This window comes from Python bivittatus, unplaced genomic scaffold, assembly GCF_059951505.1.
Source record: "Python bivittatus isolate LINGU-HERP-01145 unplaced genomic scaffold, Pbiv_v1 ctg000740_np1212, whole genome shotgun sequence".
NCBI lineage: Eukaryota > Metazoa > Chordata > Lepidosauria > Squamata > Pythonidae > Python > Python bivittatus.
The window spans coordinates 1,983,863-2,002,651 of record NW_028277106.1 but is presented as its reverse complement, the minus strand read 5'-3'; the positions used below and the strand labels follow the sequence as shown (position 1 = coordinate 2,002,651).

General features: G+C 60.0%; 1 protein-coding gene across 6 annotated transcripts; it reads left to right on the top strand.

The window, feature by feature from the left end:
* Positions 1–4,992: 4,992 nt before the first annotated feature.
* On the top strand, positions 4,993–9,527 carry PCGF1 (polycomb group ring finger 1). Of its 6 annotated transcripts, none has more exons than XM_088128761.1 (9): positions 4,993–5,165; positions 5,314–5,419; positions 6,759–6,911; positions 7,865–7,936; positions 8,058–8,163; positions 8,641–8,674; positions 8,979–9,061; positions 9,193–9,273; positions 9,363–9,527. In XM_088128761.1, exons 1-8 carry the CDS (start codon positions 5,070–5,072, stop codon positions 9,233–9,235), a joined length of 693 nt encoding a protein of 230 aa, XP_087984887.1. In that variant the 5' UTR covers positions 4,993–5,069; the 3' UTR covers positions 9,236–9,273; positions 9,363–9,527. The 6 variants fall into 6 exon arrangements, 4 of the variants coding, with proteins under 4 accessions (XP_087984887.1, XP_087984885.1, XP_087984886.1 ...); XM_088128759.1 differs by having other exon boundaries at positions 8,979–9,065; XM_088128760.1 differs by having other exon boundaries at positions 8,638–8,674.
* Positions 9,528–18,789: the final 9,262 nt, after the last annotated feature.

Sequence of the window (18,789 nt, the reverse complement as noted above, 5' to 3'; positions counted from 1 at the left end):
GAAAGGGCAGTCGCGGGGGCTCAGGCAGAGCGCTCCCTTTCCAGCCCCTTAGAATGGGGCGCGGAGAGCAAGCCGCTCTGCCCCCGGAAAGCCCTCCGAATCGGGCGAAGCCAGCCAAATGTATCCCGCTGGCCGAAGCAGGGCGTGGCCGAGAAAGTGCGCCCTCCCGGTCACTCTTTTCCGCCTGGCTTGCACCGGCCGAGCAAAGGAGAGCAAGTGCTGCCGTGAGCCGGTGGACCCGTTCCTATGCCTAGCCAGCCGACATCTGCTTCCTTGTACCGGTCTTCTAGAGCAGCGCTTCCCTTAACCGCCTGAGCCCACAGGCTGGGAGTGCTCTGAAGCTTTACAGGGTCTTCTCTTAGAGGAGAAGGTAAATGCTACTTATCTGCTCATTGATTCAGATTTATCCTGCTGCCATCTTGCCGCTGTTACAAATCACAAGCCTGCTCCTGCATTGGTAGTGCAGGGATAACACACCGCCAAAGGAGAACCCCAGTGTGCACCTAGCAACTCTGTCTTGCTTGGGTTCAATTGGAGCCTGCTCTCCCCGATACAAACACCAGGAGGGCACATCAACAGCCCTCACAGCCCTAGACAACAATATATAGCTGGGTATCCTCAGCATATTGATGATGCTGTACCCCAAATTGTCAGATGACCTCCCACAGTGGATTCATATAGATGTTGAAAAGCAAGGGGTGAGGACTGACCCCTGTGGTAGCCTGGAAGTGAGGAGGCACCAGGCCTCTCCTCCCCACTACAACACACTGAAGCCATCCACAGAGGAAGGAGCACAACCACACTCAAACAGTGCCCTAAACCCCCAACCTCCACTGGCGGTCCAGTAACCCATCCAGGTCTCAATACAGGTCAGCCAGGAGAGCGGGCAATGCTGTTTCAGTCCAGATGAAGAGTGCAGATAATCCGTTTCCTCTGGGGTGCTGCATAGCTGACCTGCCATCAGAAGGGAAAGTTAGAGATCAGGTGCTAATTACCCAAGAATGCAGGATCAAGAGACAGCCTCTTCAGCATGGAGCGCACCAAAGCTTCCTTCAAGGCAGCCAGAGATGCTCCTCAGGTAAGGCAGCACTGACAATCTCATGGATCAACATGGTCATTGCTCTACCTGCTCCCCAAAACAGCAGGGTGGGCAGGGGTCCAACCTATATGTGGCAGAGAACAGTCTAGACAGGACCCTGCCTACTTCCTTGAGGTTCACATGTAACAAGCCAAGATGATGTTCCAGTCACCACCATAGACTCTGTCTACATGGAGTCAGTTCTGCTGTGGATCCAGGTGACTCTGTTGGCAAAGGGCTGTACAAATAAATCTCCCACAGCGGTCAGTTGCCAGATGAGTCCTCCCTGGAAGGGAGTTAGTAACCTTAAACAGAGCTTCTGAATGGCAGAAGGGGAGACCTAAGTCCACTTCACCTTGCTTATCACCACAGTGTTGGCCCAAGCGTAGGCGCATACCTGTGCTCAATCAAGTGCACTTTTCATCTTTCTCCATCATCATTTGCAGGCATCATTTCTGGAGCTTTATTTCTGGAGGGTCTCTCATTAAATCAAGGCACCAAGTGGGAACTGTGTCTAGAAAAAGGCTGCTTGGGGGCAACAGAGGTCAGTACTCGATTCACCTCCTGATGCTGGTGGTCCACCAGACACTGAACTGCCCACTGTAGAGCTGGAAAACACCCAAACTGCCCACAGGAAGCATTGGGCACCATCTGAATCAGTCCCACAATCCCACAGAGGGCACACAGGTAGCTCTTAATTGCCACTGGAGCACGGCATGATCTGACCACAGCAATGAGGTAATAAAGAGTCCATCCATTTCCAGATCATATAATATCTGCTCAGGCAAACGCAAGGTCTTAAAGTAGCATGCCTCAAGATGAGCCTGTGACGGCCATGGAGACCGTGAATTCCTGAGCCTAGCCAGAGACAGCCCCCAAGGCAGGAGGTTGTCACTCCACCACCAGCTGAGAGACCTGCTCCAGCAGGCTGGACAGGGATCCCACTAGGCACCAGGGTGGTCACTATGCCAGTAGGACCCCTAACTTGTCTCTATAGCCCAACCTAGCCTGCAGGCACTCACCCTCTGGAGTCTCAGGAACAGTGTCCCTCACTACAGGTGAGGTGCCCTCGCAATCAAGGCACATATACCTGACCTTGGCATTGAGCCTGCAGAAGGAGCCAATATCCAGCTGGGCAGATTTTAGTTAAGCAACATTGTTGCCCAAAGCATGCCATGTCTACTGCTTCATCCATCACCAGGTAATGGATGGAGATGTTCATCTTGCAACAGACCTGGGATTAACCAGCAGCCCCAGACCTCTGCGCACAACTTGGGGAAAAAACCTTGCAGTGCCAGCAGCCACCTCACAAAGGGCCAGGCCGGGCGTGCTTCAGCAGCAGCAGGAGCAAGAAGGCGAAGGTCAGCTGGGGACATGGGGGGCTGAAAGGGTGGGGGGGATAGGCAGGGGGGAGCTGAAGTGCCCCTGCGGTCCTAAGTGCGGGTGGGCTGCCAAGCACCCAAGTTTTGATCACATGTCCGCGGGGGCGCTGCAATGGCCTGTCATGGCATTTTTGTTGAAGAGAGGAGCACAACACTGAGGAGAAATTGCCAGCTCTTTATCTTTATGGTTGGGTGCCTGTTCTCCGAGAAAGAGATGGTAGAGATTCTTACACACTTTGGGACTGAGAGGGAAACACAGGAAGATTCTGATATTGTAGCCTACCTCAATAAAGCAAAGTTCTAGCCTTCCTATGGAGTCTGCTTCCTGATCTGGTCCACCTTCTGGGGCTAATTTCACGTAACAAGAGACCCCAAACAACAGTTCAAAGTAGAATCAAGTATTAAATTTTGGATTACAAACACGAGAAACATTTCATGCAATTCAAGGAGTCCAACGTAGTTTTATTTTGGGGATGTTGTACAGTATACCCAAAGTCCTCTGTATGCCCAAATAAGTCATATACAACACAGGGCGCCAGAGACACGTGCAGCATTGATACGAGTGATGGGGCGATGAACTGAAACCCCTTTCACGCTACATTTCCAAAGCATCCAACTCCAGAAGCTGTTCTGGAAAACAGGTGGCCAGATGCAGCGCCTGACCTGTTGCCAAATGTTTCTGCTGCTTCTCACCTATTCCTGGTGCTTCCTGTAGCAGTGCGTGGGGAGAATGTGGCTTCTGTAGGTGGAAGTTGATAATAAAACCATCTCTCTCCACCACAACAGAGGAGGAGGGCTGGCTTCGCTACCATCCCAACAGCATGAGCTGACCCAGACCGGACCGGATCTTCAGGAAGCATTTCCCAGAAGTCACAGAAAACCCCGCTTGGGTTATTCAGACAGATAAAAATGCCAGGGTTGAGATGAGAAAAGTTCTCTTCCCTATTCCGGTACGGGAAAGTGACGTGAAATGTTCGAGGACCACCTTTCAAGTGCTTCGCTTCCCTTTGTTGGGGTAGCAACGCAGTACCTACCCGCCGAGGACCTTTCAACCCTTAGAAGGCCGCTGTCGCTCGAATTCCCTCGGGGGGGCGGGGGGCAAAAGGTTGGCCGGCACCGACCCTGAGACGCTTCATCCAGCCGGGCGACCGGCAGGCGCCGCTCCCTCCCTGGCAGGGGAAGCGGACCCGGCGACGAAGACCCGCAGACGAACCCCTGCGATGGCTCGCCTTGGCCACGTGAGGGCGCCGCACCCACGCATTCAGGCACTGAGGACGTAGGCGTTCGCCTTCCCCCTCCCTCCGGCGAGATCGCAGAAGCGGGGAGGGGGGGCCATGCGGGTCCCGCCCGGCTTCTCCCGCAACCCCCCCCGCAGGGACTCCGTGGGCCGGGCCGGGCCGGGCGGGGAAGGCTGGGGGGCCCGCGGGGACGCTTGCCGCCTCTCGGGCTGGGCGGGCACCGCCGGGAGACTGCGCCAATAAGGGCGCTGCCCCCGAGAACGGCGCCCGGCAGGCCCGCTTAGGTGACTCCGGCTCGGGAAGGGCGCCGGAGAAAAGTAAGGCCAAGCCCAGCCCCGCGGTTCAGCCGCTCAGTCACCGACCCAGCCCCGCGGAGAGCGCGAGAAAGGCCGCCGCCGCCGCCGGGTCCGCGTCCAGCGCGGGGGCTCGGCCTCGGCCTCCCTCTCGCCGGGGACTGCCAGCTGCGAGCGCACGCCCTCGGCCCGCGGCGGTGTCCGAAGCTGCCTCTCTCGGAGCGGGGCGGCCCTCCGCCGTTCGGCTGCCCGGGGCCCGGCAGGAGCGCCCCGCCGTGATGCAGCCCCCGGAGGCGCGTCGTCCCGGCAGAGGCGCTTCCAGCCGCGACGCCCGGCGGGGAAGAGGCCGGGCGGCGGCTTCCCTTCTGCGGCAGCGGCTCTTCCGCAAGGAGAACGCGCCCGCGGGAGCGCCTCCGCGGCCCCCCTGCGCCCCTCGGCCCAGCGGCCTCCTCGCGCCCCGGCAGGGAAGGGCGGGGGCCGGCTGGCAGCGCCGGGGGGGGCGGAAGCCGCTCTCCCCGCCTCGGAGCTTCAGGCGCCGTCCCGGACGGCCCTCGAGCCGCTCGCCTACGCCGAAGACCCCAGCCTCACCCACGCCGCGAAGACCCGCGCTGCTCGTGCGCGTCGCGGGGCCTCGGCAACCTGCCGCTTCCGTCGTCCAAGCAAGCGCCGGCTGGAGACCCGACCCCCAGCGAGAGTCCAGCGCGGCGCGGCTGGGCTGACCCGCGCGCGCAGCGCCCCGGGAAGACGGCGCTTCCCGCAGGGACGCCGGGGGCGACCCTGGCTGGGGGGCGCGGGGAGGAGGCCCCAGCCCTCGCCGGCCGGCAGGGCCGTCCGACCGGCCCTCTGACCCGCGCCCCCCTCCCGCGGCAGGCACAACCCCGCGCCCCGTGCGGCGGCCGCAGCCGGAGGCCCCCGGCCCCCCAGCGCGCACGCGCCGCCAGAGCACCGAGCGCGCCCGGGGGACGGCGGGCGGGCACGTGGGCCGGGGCGGGCCGCGCGGCACGGCGGGAGCTGTAGTCGCCGGGCGGCCACAGGCCCCGCCCCCGCGCCGCGCCGGAAGTGGGCCGGCATCTCCAAGATGGCGTCTCCTCCCGCGGGGGGCCCGATGGCGATCGCGATGCGGCTCCGCAACCAGCTCCAGGCCGTCTACAAGATGGACCCGCTGCGGAACGAGGTGCGGCGGGGCGCGGCGGGGCGCGGCCCTGGGCGGCGGCGGGGCGGGGGCGCGAGCCCGCGGGGGGCGGCCCCCGGCGCTCCCGGGCGCGGGCCGCGGGCCCCGGGCAGCAGCCGCGGCCCTGACCCGCCCGGCCCGCCGTCCGCAGGAGGAGGTGAAGGTCAAGATGAAGGAGCTGAACGAGCACGTCGTCTGCTTTCTCTGCGCCGGCTACTTCATCGACGCCACCACCATCACCGAATGCCTGCACACCTGTGAGTGGCGGGGAGGGGAGGAGGGCGCGGGCCCGGGCCTCCGCCTTCCCCGGAAAGCGGGCGGGCAGGAGCCGTCGGGGCCCGGGTCTCCCTGCGGCGCGTCTTGAATCTCGCGGGCGTTCGATGCCGCCCGCCCGTTGGCCCCCGGGGCGGCTGTCCGTCGCTTGAGCGGTTCCGGGCAGGGTCCGCCGGAGCGTCCGGCAAGAGCCCTCCTGCTGCCGTCGGGAAGGCTCCGGCAGGGAGGGAGGGAGGGCGCCCGCTCCGCCCGCTGGCGGCTCCCGGACGCGGAGGCTCCTCCGGATGACCAGCCGCGCGCCCTCCCTGCTCGTCCGGGCGGCGCTGGGCGGTCAGGTCCTGGAGGCTGCTCTCGCGACCCCCGCCCCGCGGCCATCTTGCTGCAGGTTGAGCGGACCGGCCGAAGGGCCGGAACTCCAGTCGCCCCCTGCCAACCGCTCGGTCTGCCGCTCCGGTTTCGGATGCCCCCGACCTGGGCCCGTCTAGGCAGCGTAGCGGGGGACAGCTCCTCAGGTCCCCTAGACGGCGTTGGCTTTGTAACCGCTGCGCTGCCGCTGCTCCTAGGCTGGACGAGGCGCCTGGATCTCTTGCATGCGTCTAAGGGCCAAGCCAGGCCCCGCCATCCCACGCTTGCGCCTTTCCCTTTTCCCACCCGGATGGGGCACATTCCTTCCTCTCCGTTTCAGCCGGCCGCTCTAGACCTTCTCTCTTTCCTCTGAGCCACGGGCCACCTCAACCAGTTCCGCATCATCCGCGAACTTGATGTCTTTTTCCAGGTCCCCCCTCCTCCCCACGGATCAAGATTTAGAACAGCACAAGACCAGGGACAGACCCCTTGGCCCCCTATTCAGTGGTTCTCTCTGAGCTGAAGGGGAGCAAACTTTCTTGGGTGTGGTCGTTTGGCCAGCCGGGAGTCCGTCTAACATGCCCTCATCCAGCCCGTGTTTGAGCGTTTCATGAAGGAGGATCTCGTGGGAGACCTTGCTGAGGTCCAGATACCCCGGGCGGGCCTTTGACGCTCCCCTCATCTGCTAAGCTAGTAACTCTAAGGCAAGACATCCATCTGAGTGCTGTGGTTTTAACGTACGTGCTATAGGTTCCTTGGAATCTACTGCACCAAGGGCAGCGAACTCTGTTTTAAAGAGGGTTCTCTCCGTTGGCGAGAGCTAGTGCGCAGCGCTTGGATCCTACCTCCTGCCCCGCCCCCGTACTCCCAGCTGTGTAGCCATGTTGGTCAGCGAAGGAGGAGGCAGCGCAGGGCCCGAGCTTGCCCCGTCTCCCTGGGCCGTGGGTGGCGGTTCATGGCAGCTCTTCCCTCCTGCAGTCTGCAAGAGCTGCATCGTGAAGTTCCTGCAGACCAGCAAGTACTGCCCCTTGTGCAGCACCAAGATCCACGAGACGCAGCCGCTGCTCAACCTCAAGCTCGATCGCGTCATGCAGGACATTGTCTACAAGCTGGTGCCTGGCCTGCAGGAGAGTAAGTGGGGAGGGGCATGCTGGGCCCTTGCAAGGCCCGTCGGCTCTCGCTTGGTGGTGGCAGGGGTTTCCTGGGCAGGGAGGGTCTGGCTGGCCAGGGGTCACCACAGAAGCCCCTTGGAGGGCATGGGATTGTGGGGTGGGGCCGCTTCCCTGGTTCGTCCGTGGGGGTGGCGGGGGCAGAATATCATAAGGAGGGATAGGCAGGCTGCAGCCCTGGCCTCATTTCCCGGCCACACAGGGAAGCAGTGGAGGCACTCCCCTTCCCCTTCCAGCCTGCTGCATGGTGAGGAAGACCTGGGGGGCTGGAAACAGCCCCCTTGCTTTGGACCCGTCCCATTTCATTGGCTGTAGCCCCCCCCCCCCATTATCCCCAGGGAATGCAACTCCTGAGAGGGAACCGTTTTCCTATGCCGCTGGAAAGAAAGGTTCCTCCCATGTACATACAGCTGCTTGGTCATTTGTGGGGAGGGCTTCCAGGCCCCTCTCAGGGCCCCTGCAAGGTGAGTCTTCTCTGGGTCCCCTTCACAGAGAGGTTTGCCAGGTGTCCACATTGGCAATATCTTGCTGCTGCTGCTGCTGCTGCTGCTGCTGCTGCTGCTGCTGCTGCTGCTGCTGCTGCTGCTAGACATTTTCAAGTTTAGATTCGAGTCTCTTCAAAGGTTTAACGTCTTCTATTAGAATACTGCAGTTTGATGTTTATTTTACAGCAGGATTATTGTGGAATGTTATTCAGTAATGTTTATTGCTTGGTTAAACCATTCAGGGAACTTTCACAAAAGGGTGACTTAAATAGCTAATCCATTGTAGCAGCTTGACCTTCTGTTTCCAGGCAGCTCCCCCCCACCGGGTTTTCTGCTGGGCTGGCAAAGGAGGGAACTTGCCCCTCACCCCTTGCTCTCTTCTCTTCTTTCCCCTCCCCTCCCCCCCCTTCCCTCCCCCAAATTGTGCCAGGTGAGGAGAGGAGGATCCGAGAATTCTACCAGTCTCGGGGGCTGGAGCGTGGCACCCAGGCCAGCCAGGAAGGTAAGGAACTTCCCCTCGCTGCTCCCTCCTCCTCCAGGAGACAGCAGGCTTGAGGGGCAGCCTCCCACGGGCCTTTGGCAGGCAAGAGCCCCCTGGCCTGACCGCGTGCCTTCAATCCCAGACCCTGCTTCGGACCGCGTGGGCCTGCCATATACCACCTTTGACCATTCGCGCGCTCACTATTACCGCTTCGACGAGCACGTCATGCTCTGTCTGGAGAAGCAGAGGTGAGTAGGAGAAGGCAGGGCAGCAGCTGGGCAGAATCGGGCTCTGGGGGGAGGCTGTGCTCCCAGGAGGCCAGGGCGACTTCTGCCGGACTTCCTCCTGTGCCTTTGCCGTGGAAAGCAGCAGGTGGAACTGGGAAGAACGCAGCTCTGGGAGGCTCTGTGGAAACTTGGCAGGGCTGAGGTAGGGAGAGTTGCTGGAGTGCGGTGGACAGAGGCTGCCGGCTTTGCTGCGGCACTCCCCGTTGCCTCAGAACAAGCCTGGCAGGCTCAGAGGGCGTGAGTGGGGCGCGGGATGAGTCCCGAGGGCTTTCCACCTCTGTTCCTTTTGGGAGAGCGGTGTGGGCCCAGGGGTTCAGCAGATTCCCTCCCTGCAGGCTAGCAGGGTGCTTCCCTTTGCTAGGCTTCCCCCAAACTGGTTTCCTTACTGAGTTGGGCCAGATTCAGGGTCTCTTCTTCTTTCTTCCTCTCATGCAGCAGCTCTGGGAAGGAGAAGAGCAAACATGTCCTGCAGGTGAGGAGCTTCTGGGGGACCTGGAGCTTCGGGGGGTGGGTTCCAGCTCCATTCCACATTGCCATGGGACCCCCTTGCCACCAATCTCCCCTCTTCCCATGCAGGCAAATCCCTGTAGTGGGAGAGGGTAGTGCTGGCAGCCCCCCCCCCCTTCCTAGAGAAAAGGTAAGCAGGGTAGTTGAAGCTCTAAAGAACTAATAAAAAGAGCACTGGAACAACGGGGAGGGAAGCACACGGGGGCAACAGGGCTGAGGCTCCCCTAGCCCGGCTGGCTCCATCACCTTGTTCTGTCCTCCTCCCGCAGCAAAAGTATGTCCGCTGTTCTGTGCGGGCCCAGATCCGCCACCTCCGCCGGGTTTTGTGCTGTCGACTGGAGCTGGCCTTGCAGTATGTGAGTGAGGCTCCGCCTGGCCCAGGAGGGTCTGCAGGGCGTGTCTTGGAGGCCCACGTGCTGGTGCCCCAGAGACGGGGCTTTCTGGCCCCTGCTAATGGGTGTGCTGGGGGCTTCTCCCGTGCAGGTACAGATCCTGTTTGACAACGAGGTGCTTCCAGATCACCTGACCCTGAAGCAGCTTTGGCTCACCCGCTGGTTTGGCAAGGTGGGGGCACATTCCAGGGTGGGCTGCCCCGTCCCCATCCCCGTTCCCCCCCCAGGCAGAACACTCATACAGCTCTCCTTGTCTTCCAGCCAGCCCCTCTGCATCTGAACTACAGCGTGAAGGAGAAGAGGAGGTAGGGGGCAGCTGGCTGTGACGTCACTTCCCAGAGGTGGCACTCTCCCCCCAGCCCTTTAATTTAAGCATTTCTGCTCTCGAACAGGCATTTATTTTTGTAATAAAAAGACTGACAGTGACAGTGGTCTCTTGGGCTCCTCTGCCAGCATTTGGTTCCTTGAGGGAGCAAGACTCTCTTCCTGCTGTGGGGGGCTGGCTCCTGACACTGCAGTGCTCCAGGCTGGCCAGCTGGGGGCAGTCACTCCTAGCCCACCTCTGGCTTGGAGGATGGATTCCCTCTGCTGAGAAGCGGTGCCTCTCCGACCCCCATTCGGGGGGGGGGGGTTGGTTTAATGTGCCTCAGCTTAGGCAGTTGTTGTGGGGCAGGCTGGGAAGATTAATCTCTGTCAGGCCTCCCCCACCCACCCACCCCGTTCCAGGTATCCAGATTTGGAGGAGGAGCAGCAGCAAGCAAGGAACGATCTTCCTGCAGTTGGTCACCTTCCCTCTCAGTGAAGTCTTGAGGCTTGATTGGGTGGAAAGCGTCCCCCCACAGACAGCCAGTTAGGACCCATTGCTTGGGCATCTGGGACCTCCGCTCTTCTGGATTCCTCAGGCTGGCAGGAGGGTCGGCCTTGCAGAGGCAGGTTGCCCCGTGGGTCTGAGCAGCTGCTCCACCCTCTGGTCCTGGGACCTGCCCAAGCTGTGCGGAGTCCTGGAGCGGAGGTAAAGGGGGCCTACTTCGTGGCGCTCTGAGCAGGCCTTCCCCCGGCTTCGGGATTCCTGCTCCCATCTGCCAAGAACTCTCCCTCGGAGCCCCTTCTCGACTCACTTTTTGGAAGTCCTCCCTGCATCGATCGCCAGGACCAGATGAGGCCCCTGAGAAAAGGACCATCCTCATGGCCTCTCCCGCATCCAGTTCTCCCAGAGGCAGAAGAAAGCCTCCCCCCAAACAGCATCTCCGCTTTGAATCGACCACCCTCCCACTGGAGCTTCAAGGATGGTGTGGCGTGAACTCTGAGCCTCTTCCAGCACCCTTGCTATGGGATGTCCCATCCTGTTTAGTCAGCATGAATGCCAGCTTCGAATCAGGTCAGGCACAGATGGGGTCATGCTGATCACACACTGGCAGGGAAGTAGCCCAGCCTGTGCGTTGTGCCTGCTCGGTGGGAATGGAGCTGCTCTGAGCAATTCTGCCCAGGTGTTCTTCCCGCGGGACCCTCCAGACCCTGCCTTGAGCCCCACCCAGGCATTGTCCTGGATGGGCACAGTCCTGCAGCTCAAGAGAAAAAGCTGATTGCATTTGGCCAGAGGCTGCGAGTGCAGCCTTTCCATGCCCCCAGGCTGCATTCTCCTAATTGTTGAGTCCTTTTCCTGGGCAGGGAACTCAAGGAAACTCCCCCCTTGTTGGCATCCTGATCCTCTTCAGTTTTCCTGACTTCTCCCTCTGGGAGGGGGTTCACCTACCCAGGAGAGGACCCCTGCTCTTCCTCTTCCCCTTCCTCCTCCTGGTTAAAGGGCCGAGTGCTATCCTATAGCTCTGACCCCTGCCTTCCGTGTCTTGCTCCAGCTTCCCCACCTGAGCCAACTGCTGGGACATGGAGGGCTTTGGGCAGGAGATTGCCCATTCACACTGGCAAAGTTCCTCTGGACTCTGGTCCTAAAGCCTGAGGTGGCCCACCTGCTCCCTCCCCAGCCGCCTGGGCTTCTGCTTTCCAGAAGGCCACTGGCTGACCATCCACCCTCTTTCCTTGAGTGAGCCTGGCGGCTGCTGCTACCACTACCTGCCACTCCGGCCCCAGCGGGCCTTTGCCTCTTGCAGATCTCTCGGGGGATCTGGTTTCCTGCCAAGCCCAGCTGTTGCTATTTCTCACCCGCGGGCCCTTGGGTCAGGCTGCCCGTTCCCCCACTGGGAAACCCCGCCCTTGCTAAGTAGCTGGTGAAATGGTGGGAAGTGGGGGGGTGTCTTGGAACCTGAGGGAACCTGCCTGTTTTCTGGGGGGGGGGGCTCTTGTCTTAATTTTATTGCTCTGGAGGCCACAAAGCCTTTTATACATGAGCAGGGGCATTTCATTTTTCATGGATTGGGAAGGCTGAACTCCTAGACCTTTTCTTTACTAAGGGGGAGCTCTTCCCCCCTTTCTGGAATGTGCGTTATGGAGGGGGAACCGCATGCGTGCAACCCTTTGATGTCACCCACACGCGGCCCGTCATGCTCTAGGCTGCTAATAGCCGGAGGCTCCAGGGGGCGGGGATGGGGTAATCGGAGCCTGCTGTCTCCCCGTCAGTGGAGCAGCCTGTGGCGGGAGGGGCAGGGACGAGGGGCGCCACTTGCTTTCCAGCGGGAGGCTGGCAGGGCTGGGCGGGCTGGGGCAGCTGCCACAGCACACTCAAGTGCGCGCTGGCAGGTGCGCGCCGGCTTCTCCCCGGGCCCTGCTGCTCCCAAACAGCCACCTATCCATGATGGCAGGGAGCCGCCCTCCTAACCTAACCACACCTGGCTCCAAAGTCCTGGGCGAGGGGCTGTTTCATCAACGGGCTCACCTGCGCCCATCCTGGCGATGGCCACCGCCGGCTTCCCCCTGCAGGCTTCCCTGGGCTGGCGCGCGGGAAGCAGGGCGGGCTGGAGGTGGGATGCTTTGTTCAGTTCAGCACACCCCCAGCTGAACCTCTGCAGCAGCCCCAGGCGGTAAGGCTGGACCCATCCTTTTGGCGCGCCGGCGGTGCTGCGGCCTTCCCCCATGCTGCTCAGCCGCCCTCCAAGAGCAGCCCCAGCCTTGCGGAGAGCCCCACCTTCCGGACTCTTTCCAACCGGGAACCCGGGCCCAGCTCATAGCCCTGGCTCTTGAGTACAGCCCCGCAGCGCCCGCCGCCTCCGCCGTTCTCTCCGCCCGGGGAGACTTCTGGCTCTGTGTCAGGCTCGGCATCCTTCGGGCACACCCAGAGCTGCGGCTGGGCGCTCAAAGCACGGGTGCTTCCAACGGAGGCCCGCTGCTGCGGCTCTGGCTTCGTGCCTGCAGGAAAGGCGGCGGGAGCAGCGGGCAGTTGCGAGCGCAGATGGGAGAGGAGCTGCGGCCGAGCAGGACACTCTGGGGGAGCCGGGCCCCACTTGTTGGGACTCAGAGGAGTACTGACGCCCTGAGCCCCGCACTCCCAGTGTCCTCCGCGCAGGGGGCCCTTCTGCAAAGGAAGTGGCATGGAAGAAGATCAGAAGCTGGTGGACCCACAGCAAACCTGCCCATAGCTTCACCATGGGGCTGCTGTCTGTAGCTCTGCCCCCTGCAGAGAGGTGCCCTTGGAACCTGCATTTCTACAGTCTAATCACACCCATGCATGCACACAGACACGTGTGTGCTCCTGAATTGGGTGGGAGGGTTACAAACTGTCCAGGGATCTTCTGGAAAACTGCTGGATTCTTGTACCGAAGCCACCAGGGAAGTATCTGTACTACAGTGGGGTTGCTTTCCCAGGCAATACTATTGGGAAGGGAAGGGAAGCAGGAAGAATGGCTCATCGCCCACTTTATGGGGGAAGTGGGTCTTTTTGGTGCAGGGACTGGCACTGCCCCTCCTCTCCCTGCTTTTCCTGCCATCCCAGGCTGGCACACTTTCAGTAGCCTCAGGTGGCTATTAGCAGCAGGCTAGGGCCCCACCCCTACCCTAGCTTCAAATGGTTCCCACTTTAAGAAGCACCCATTTGGGCAGGGAGCAAGAGAAGATCAGCAGAAGCTGCCCTTGCACTGGGCTCTGGTGCCCCAGGGTGGAGTCGTGCCTTCTGGTCTTTGACACCAGCTAATGGGCATCTTCACACCATCAGAGCAAGCGGGACAGATGGTGGGCCTGTGGATTGCCTTCGCAGATCCTCTATGTAGTTGTCCTGCCTCCTTCCAAAATGGGAGCCTCTCCATCGCCTTGCAGGAAGGGGCCACCTGATACTCCCAGGCCCCCAGGCCCAGATGTCAGCTGAGGCAGGGCTGGGGGAGCAGGGGGGAGACGGTCTCCAGCCAGGCTGGGCTGGGCCTGGGCTGGAGTAGGAGCTCAGGGGCCCGGCCTTTGAGGCCAGATGTAGAGCCGCTGGCTCCTTCCTCCAGCTCAGGCTCAGGGAGAATAGGGGAGCCCTGGAAGTGGCTTCACCCCAGAAGAAAAACAGCCCAGCCCAGCCCAGCCCAGCCTGGGGCTTCCCCTCCCCTCCCTGGCACAGGCAGCCAACTGCTGCCATATGGCAGTCAGGAGGGAATGAGCTGTCAGAGCAAAAGCGAAATGGAGGCTCCCCATAACAAGCTCATTGGAGACTCAGCTAATGAGAAAATCTGAAGGTAATTTTGTCAGAAGTGTTGCCCAATTGGCAGCAGGCAATGACTGCGCAGGAGCAGCCTGAGCCAATGCAGCCATCCAGAGCTGCGGGGGGGGGGGAGGGAGGGGCACGACTCAGCCCGGGACAGGTCACATCAGTTGCCCAGCCAAGCCCAAAGGACCTCAGGATCCAGAGGCTGGGAGAGGCCCGTAGTAGTGCTGCTGGGCACTGACCGCAAGCTTCCAAAAGGTGGGAGTCTCAGGACAAGGAGACCACCACACTCCTGTGCACAGGCAGAACGCTGCTTCCGTCAACCCACGGGTTACTGCAGGCAAGGCAAACTTGGGGGTCAGGTCATTTCTGGACAGCAGCTTTGAAGCCGCATCTATGTGCCATCAGTATTCCTTGGGCGGGGGGAAGGCTGTGGGAACAAGCCTGACTCATTCTGCCTGTCTAGTCTTGGAGCTTCCCCACTTCCCTAGCCCTCCCCAGGGAGCCAGGCCCTGTGAGGACAGGAAGAGCCCTGCGCTGGGCTTCCTGCATGCTTCCAGGATGCTCTGCTCACAGATGTTGGCACCATCTCTTCTGGCTCCTGATCCATTGTTTCTCCACGGGGGGAGGATGCCTGCTCAGACGAATCCCATGTCCAAAGACTTGGCAACTGGACCTGCTAACCCTAACCCCACTGTGCGTTCCTGGCCAGGAGCCTGCAGGAGAAGCTGAGGAAGCAGAGGTCTTCAAAGCAGCCAAACGCTTCTCATGGACATGGCCCCAGGAACAACACCTGCACTGCAGAAGGGGAAGGCAGGCGGGGGCTGCTGGTCCAAGAGACAGGGCGCATGGCTGTCAGCGAGCCAGACTGTACGGTGGCACAGGTTGTTGTCCAGCAGGCCAGAGCACAGCAGTAGGATCTCAAGCGGGGGGGGGGGTAGTGTCAGCTGTCCCCTGCTTTCTTCAGTGCTGGTGCAGGCTTATCTCGGCCAGCAACGTTTCCTTCGGAGGTTTGGCCATACAAGGCCTGCCTTCCCTGGCTCCGAGAGGCACAACCCTTGCTCACCAGGAAAGGGGCAGCAGGGAGGTCTTGGACCAGCCATCCGGACCTGTTGCAAAAATGGCAGGTATATGCCATTGTATATGCAGATGTATTCATTAACTTTGTTTGGCTTATGTATTTATTGTTTTTTATTTATAACATTTTTATAGTGTAAAGATATTTCAACCCAACACAAGTCAGAAAAACTACTTGTGACACACGGCAGAAAAGGATGGGCAGAGGTTGCCTTCCTACTGGGCTGAGAGTGGGTGGAGGGTGACACTGGGCATTCCTGCCCTCACACAATGGTCAGTGGCCTGTACTCCTGGTGAAGCAAGTTGGTCATGCCCTTAAAATCAATATCCCATGGCTGAGGAAACCAATCCCTCAGTGCGCTGTAGGAACCCAGTGGGTTGTGTGAATCAGGCTCCAGGAACAGGTTTTGACCTCACCCTGGCTGTGTCTTCTGAAAAGGAAGTCCTGGTGAGTTCTCTGAGAGGTTCCAAAGCCTGCAGAAAGGCATTTTTCCAGAAAAAGCCACTGCTTACTTGATCGTTCCAGAATGCTTTTGACAAAGTCACTTACCTCTGAGCAAATGTAGCCTAGGCCTGAGGAGAGGAAAGAGTAATTCAAGCACCCTAGCTGGCTGCCAAACAGAAAAAAAAGGGGGTGGGAAGGAAAGGGCAGTTCTTGCCATGAAAAGGTGGGAGCTGAAGGCCTCCTTAAGGATATGCGCTTCTCCGTTGTTCATTGATGTCCAGGATGGAGTGAGATGTCCAGGACTGTTGATGATACCAAGTTATTTTGGCTGGATAAAATACAAAGAAAGAGAGAAGAGTCCAAAGATCTCTCCAAGCAGAGGATTTGTCTTTGAAATGGCCAACGTGGTTAGTGCCCTTAAGTACAAAGCAGTGCGCAGTGAAACCAAGGCATTTCAATTCCACAGCCACACCAAGGCACGTGAACTAGGAATGTGCACATCATCAGCCTTGATTCAATTCAAATCGGATACTTGGAATTTGCAGTCTGACTTGGCTGGAATGCGTTATCTGAGATTCAGTGGTGTCCTGAGTCATTTCTGAGATTCAAGATTCAGTTTAAAAAACATATTCATAGGCTACGGCAGAGAACTTCTGGGCACCTGAAGCTGCTTCTCTTAGTGGAACAGCATGAAAATAGCAGTAGCGGTAGATCCTTCAAAGGAAGGTCCCCTCCAGGCTTCAGTGGAATATCATCAAGGGTTTTGCCACGATCCCTTCACTCCTTTCAGAACAGAGATGAGGAAGGGAGCAAAGACCCACAGAGAAGTTGGCTGAATCAACGCAGTTTCAAAATACACTCCTTCAAGCCTCTCTTTAAAGCATACAGAAAATGCTCACCTTTCCACTTGCTTTTTGGGGTATTGCACGATTCCATTTTGATCCCTGAGCAGGAGGGCAGCCCAGCTGGTTGGCAAGCTCAGCCTGAGAACTGGCCTCCAGGGCACTGAGTAGGTTGCGAGGGGAGCAGCAGAAGCAGGATGGCATCTAAGTTAGTGGGGCCACCGTGAAAGAGACATCTGTAGGCTCACCAGTGCACCCCTAGTTTTAGAGCAGACACACTTGAGCCCAGCTGTGTTACCCAGACTTAAAACGGTCCCCCTCTTGCAGAACTTAAAAGGAAGGCCAGCCTTCAGTCCTTATTCAGTCCACGGCACCAGGCTTGGGGATCTGGAGGTGTGGTTGAGCACAGGCAACTATGGCCACTTTGCTTTCCATAAAGACATTGGAATATTGGCAGTGTCGTTTTCAGTTCCCTCCTGACTGACCCTTGGCCAATGTTTTGCTCTTTCATATGTGTGTTTTGGCTTCCTCTCCTTCCTGCAACTGAGCTGAATTCTCTATCAGCCACCACCTCCTCTCAAGACTTCCTCCTTGGTCACCGCTAGACCAAGTGTTTATGTTAAATTCCATTCGCCTTTAAAATCGTCTCCTTTTCACTATGTGAAATAATTCTCTGTCAGATGCAACTCTGGTCTCCTTTGTGCTATTCAAGAGATCACCTATTAACATAGTAAGAAACTCTGGTGAACCCCAAACCTCTTCAGAAGTTTTTTAAATTGCTTTCTGTTCTTTAATAATTACTCCATTATAGGAATGTCCACTGCCACATTGCCACAGGAGAGCTTTTCCCAGCGCCTTTTATATGCCAGCTTTTCTCTGAGTGTTCAAAATGCAAACCCTCCACCAGTTCGTTCATCCTTGCAATGGCAACACTGCTTGGCAACCGGGCTGAGAGAGATGACCAGTCCAACCAGCTTGGTAGCTGAAGGGGGGAAGCTGGGGTCTCCTCAGTCTCACTTCAGGTCATGACTACCCCCCCCCCGCTCCTTTCCCTTTTTATCTGGCACTGCTTTTGCCAGTCTGGGAACAGGATGCTGGTTGAAGCCCCAAAATCTCACCAGGCAGGACCTGCAAGCCTCTCCTAAGACCAACCTTCCTCTTCCGCCAATTCTGTGGCATGAGGTGAGCCAGTCAGGAGACCACGGCCTGTCTCCTGCCTCCTTGAAAGAAATGCTTCAAGCGCCACAGGTGCCAAGGCCAGCGCCCTGAAGCGTTTTGCCCAGCCGGCTGCCCTTTGGGTGCACGCCCTGGAAGCCCATTCTCGTGGGGGTGGGGGGAGCTAGGCGCAGCAGCCCCGCGGCACTCCCTCCACGGCACCGCTCCTGAGCCCCAGGGCAGGCATCGGCGTCTCTCCGAGAGCCTCTGCAGGGAAGCAGGTCCGGAGACCCGTCCAAGCTCAGCCCGCTCTCCGTAACCGCAGCTGCTGGCCCGCGGCCTTGTGTCCTGCCTGGCCCGGGGCAAGGGAACGGCCGATGCACAGCGTGGCCCCGTGGGGGCGGCGGAGGAGCTCCCCTGCAGACCTCGCCCGCGCCGCGTCCTCAGTCGGGGCGTGGGCCGCCCCACTCGATCGCCGCGCACCATGCGCCCCACGTGCTGCCCAGCGGCTCCTTCGGGGGAGCGGGAAGAGCCTGCGCCTCCCGGCCGCCCCTTCCTCCCGGGGGCCGGGCAGGAGCCCGGCCGAGTCAGCGCTTCCTTGGCCGATCTGGGGGCCCGGAGGAAGGGGGAGCGGGTGGCTGTCGTCGGGGCAGCCCGCCCCTCCTTCGGCTCTGCGTGGCCGTCGGCAACCTGGCAGGCTCCACTCGGCTCTCACGGGCGGGCTCCGGCCGTGGAGGCGATAGCCGGGAGAGGCGTCCTGGGAGAGCACCATCTGGAGGCGACGCGCCGCTGGCATCGGCGGTAGAGCCGGTTCTGCCCTTGAGATGCCAGGAAGGAAAAGAGGAGGCGAGAAACGAGGCGCCTTCCTTGCAGGACGAGGTTTCGGCGACGGAGCAGGCCGCTGGAGGGGCCTTCAGAGGCAGGCCGAGCGGCTGGCCTCAGCGAGTCCGGAGCCGCGTGCCGGCAGCTGGTCAGGCAAGGCGTCCCGCGGGCAGCTCGGGCAGCCTCACCCCGCCCTCAGAGGGCGCGGCTTTCTCGCCCAGGGATTGGCCCGCGTGCTCCCCCCACCCCGGCTTTGGGGGCCACTTGGTTTTCCTCCCTGCAGTGCGAGCCTGAGGCTGGAAAGACTTGGGGAGAGGCTGGGCGCAGAGGGCAGCTGGCCAGGGAGAGCTGCTGGAACCATGTCTCACACACACCCCGCCGCCTCTGGGGGGGTGCATGGCCCCCCCACGGGGTTTGCGGGGTCTTGCGCGCGCGCGCACACACTGGCCACCACAACCCGGTGAGGGGAGGGAGGGTCCACACCCGCCCTCCTCTCTGCCTCCCCTCCTTGACTGACAGGAGAGCCATGAATAATTCAGCGCCGTGGTGAGTTCAGCCCCTGCAGCCGCCTGCCTTTGGAAGCATCGCATGCAATTAGCTGCCAGGCTGGGAAGGAACATTTCAATAACGGGAAATTGCTTTAGGGAGCAACTGAGCAGCCACTGAGGACAGAGCCCAGATAAGGCCTCCATCGCAGGCCGACCTGCCTGCCCCCCCCCCCCCGAGCTCCGCCCAGATGGTGGGCAAGCCTGGGCCTGCTTCACAGTCAGCTGCGCA

What these genes read in the sequence shown, in the direction of transcription:
- PCGF1 (XM_088128758.1), top strand. Translation starts at nt 5,070, where the DNA reads ATGGCGTCTCCTCCCGCGGGGGGCCCGATGGCGATCGCGATGCGGCTC. An exon ending in GGTGCCTGGCCTGCAGGAGA is followed by an intron (nt 6,912 to 7,864) that starts GTAAGTGGGGAG and finishes AAATTGTGCCAG; the next exon opens with GTGAGGAGAGGAGGATCCGA. An exon ending in TCACCCGCTGGTTTGGCAAG is followed by an intron (nt 9,274 to 9,362) that starts GTGGGGGCACAT and finishes CTTGTCTTCCAG; the next exon opens with CCAGCCCCTCTGCATCTGAA.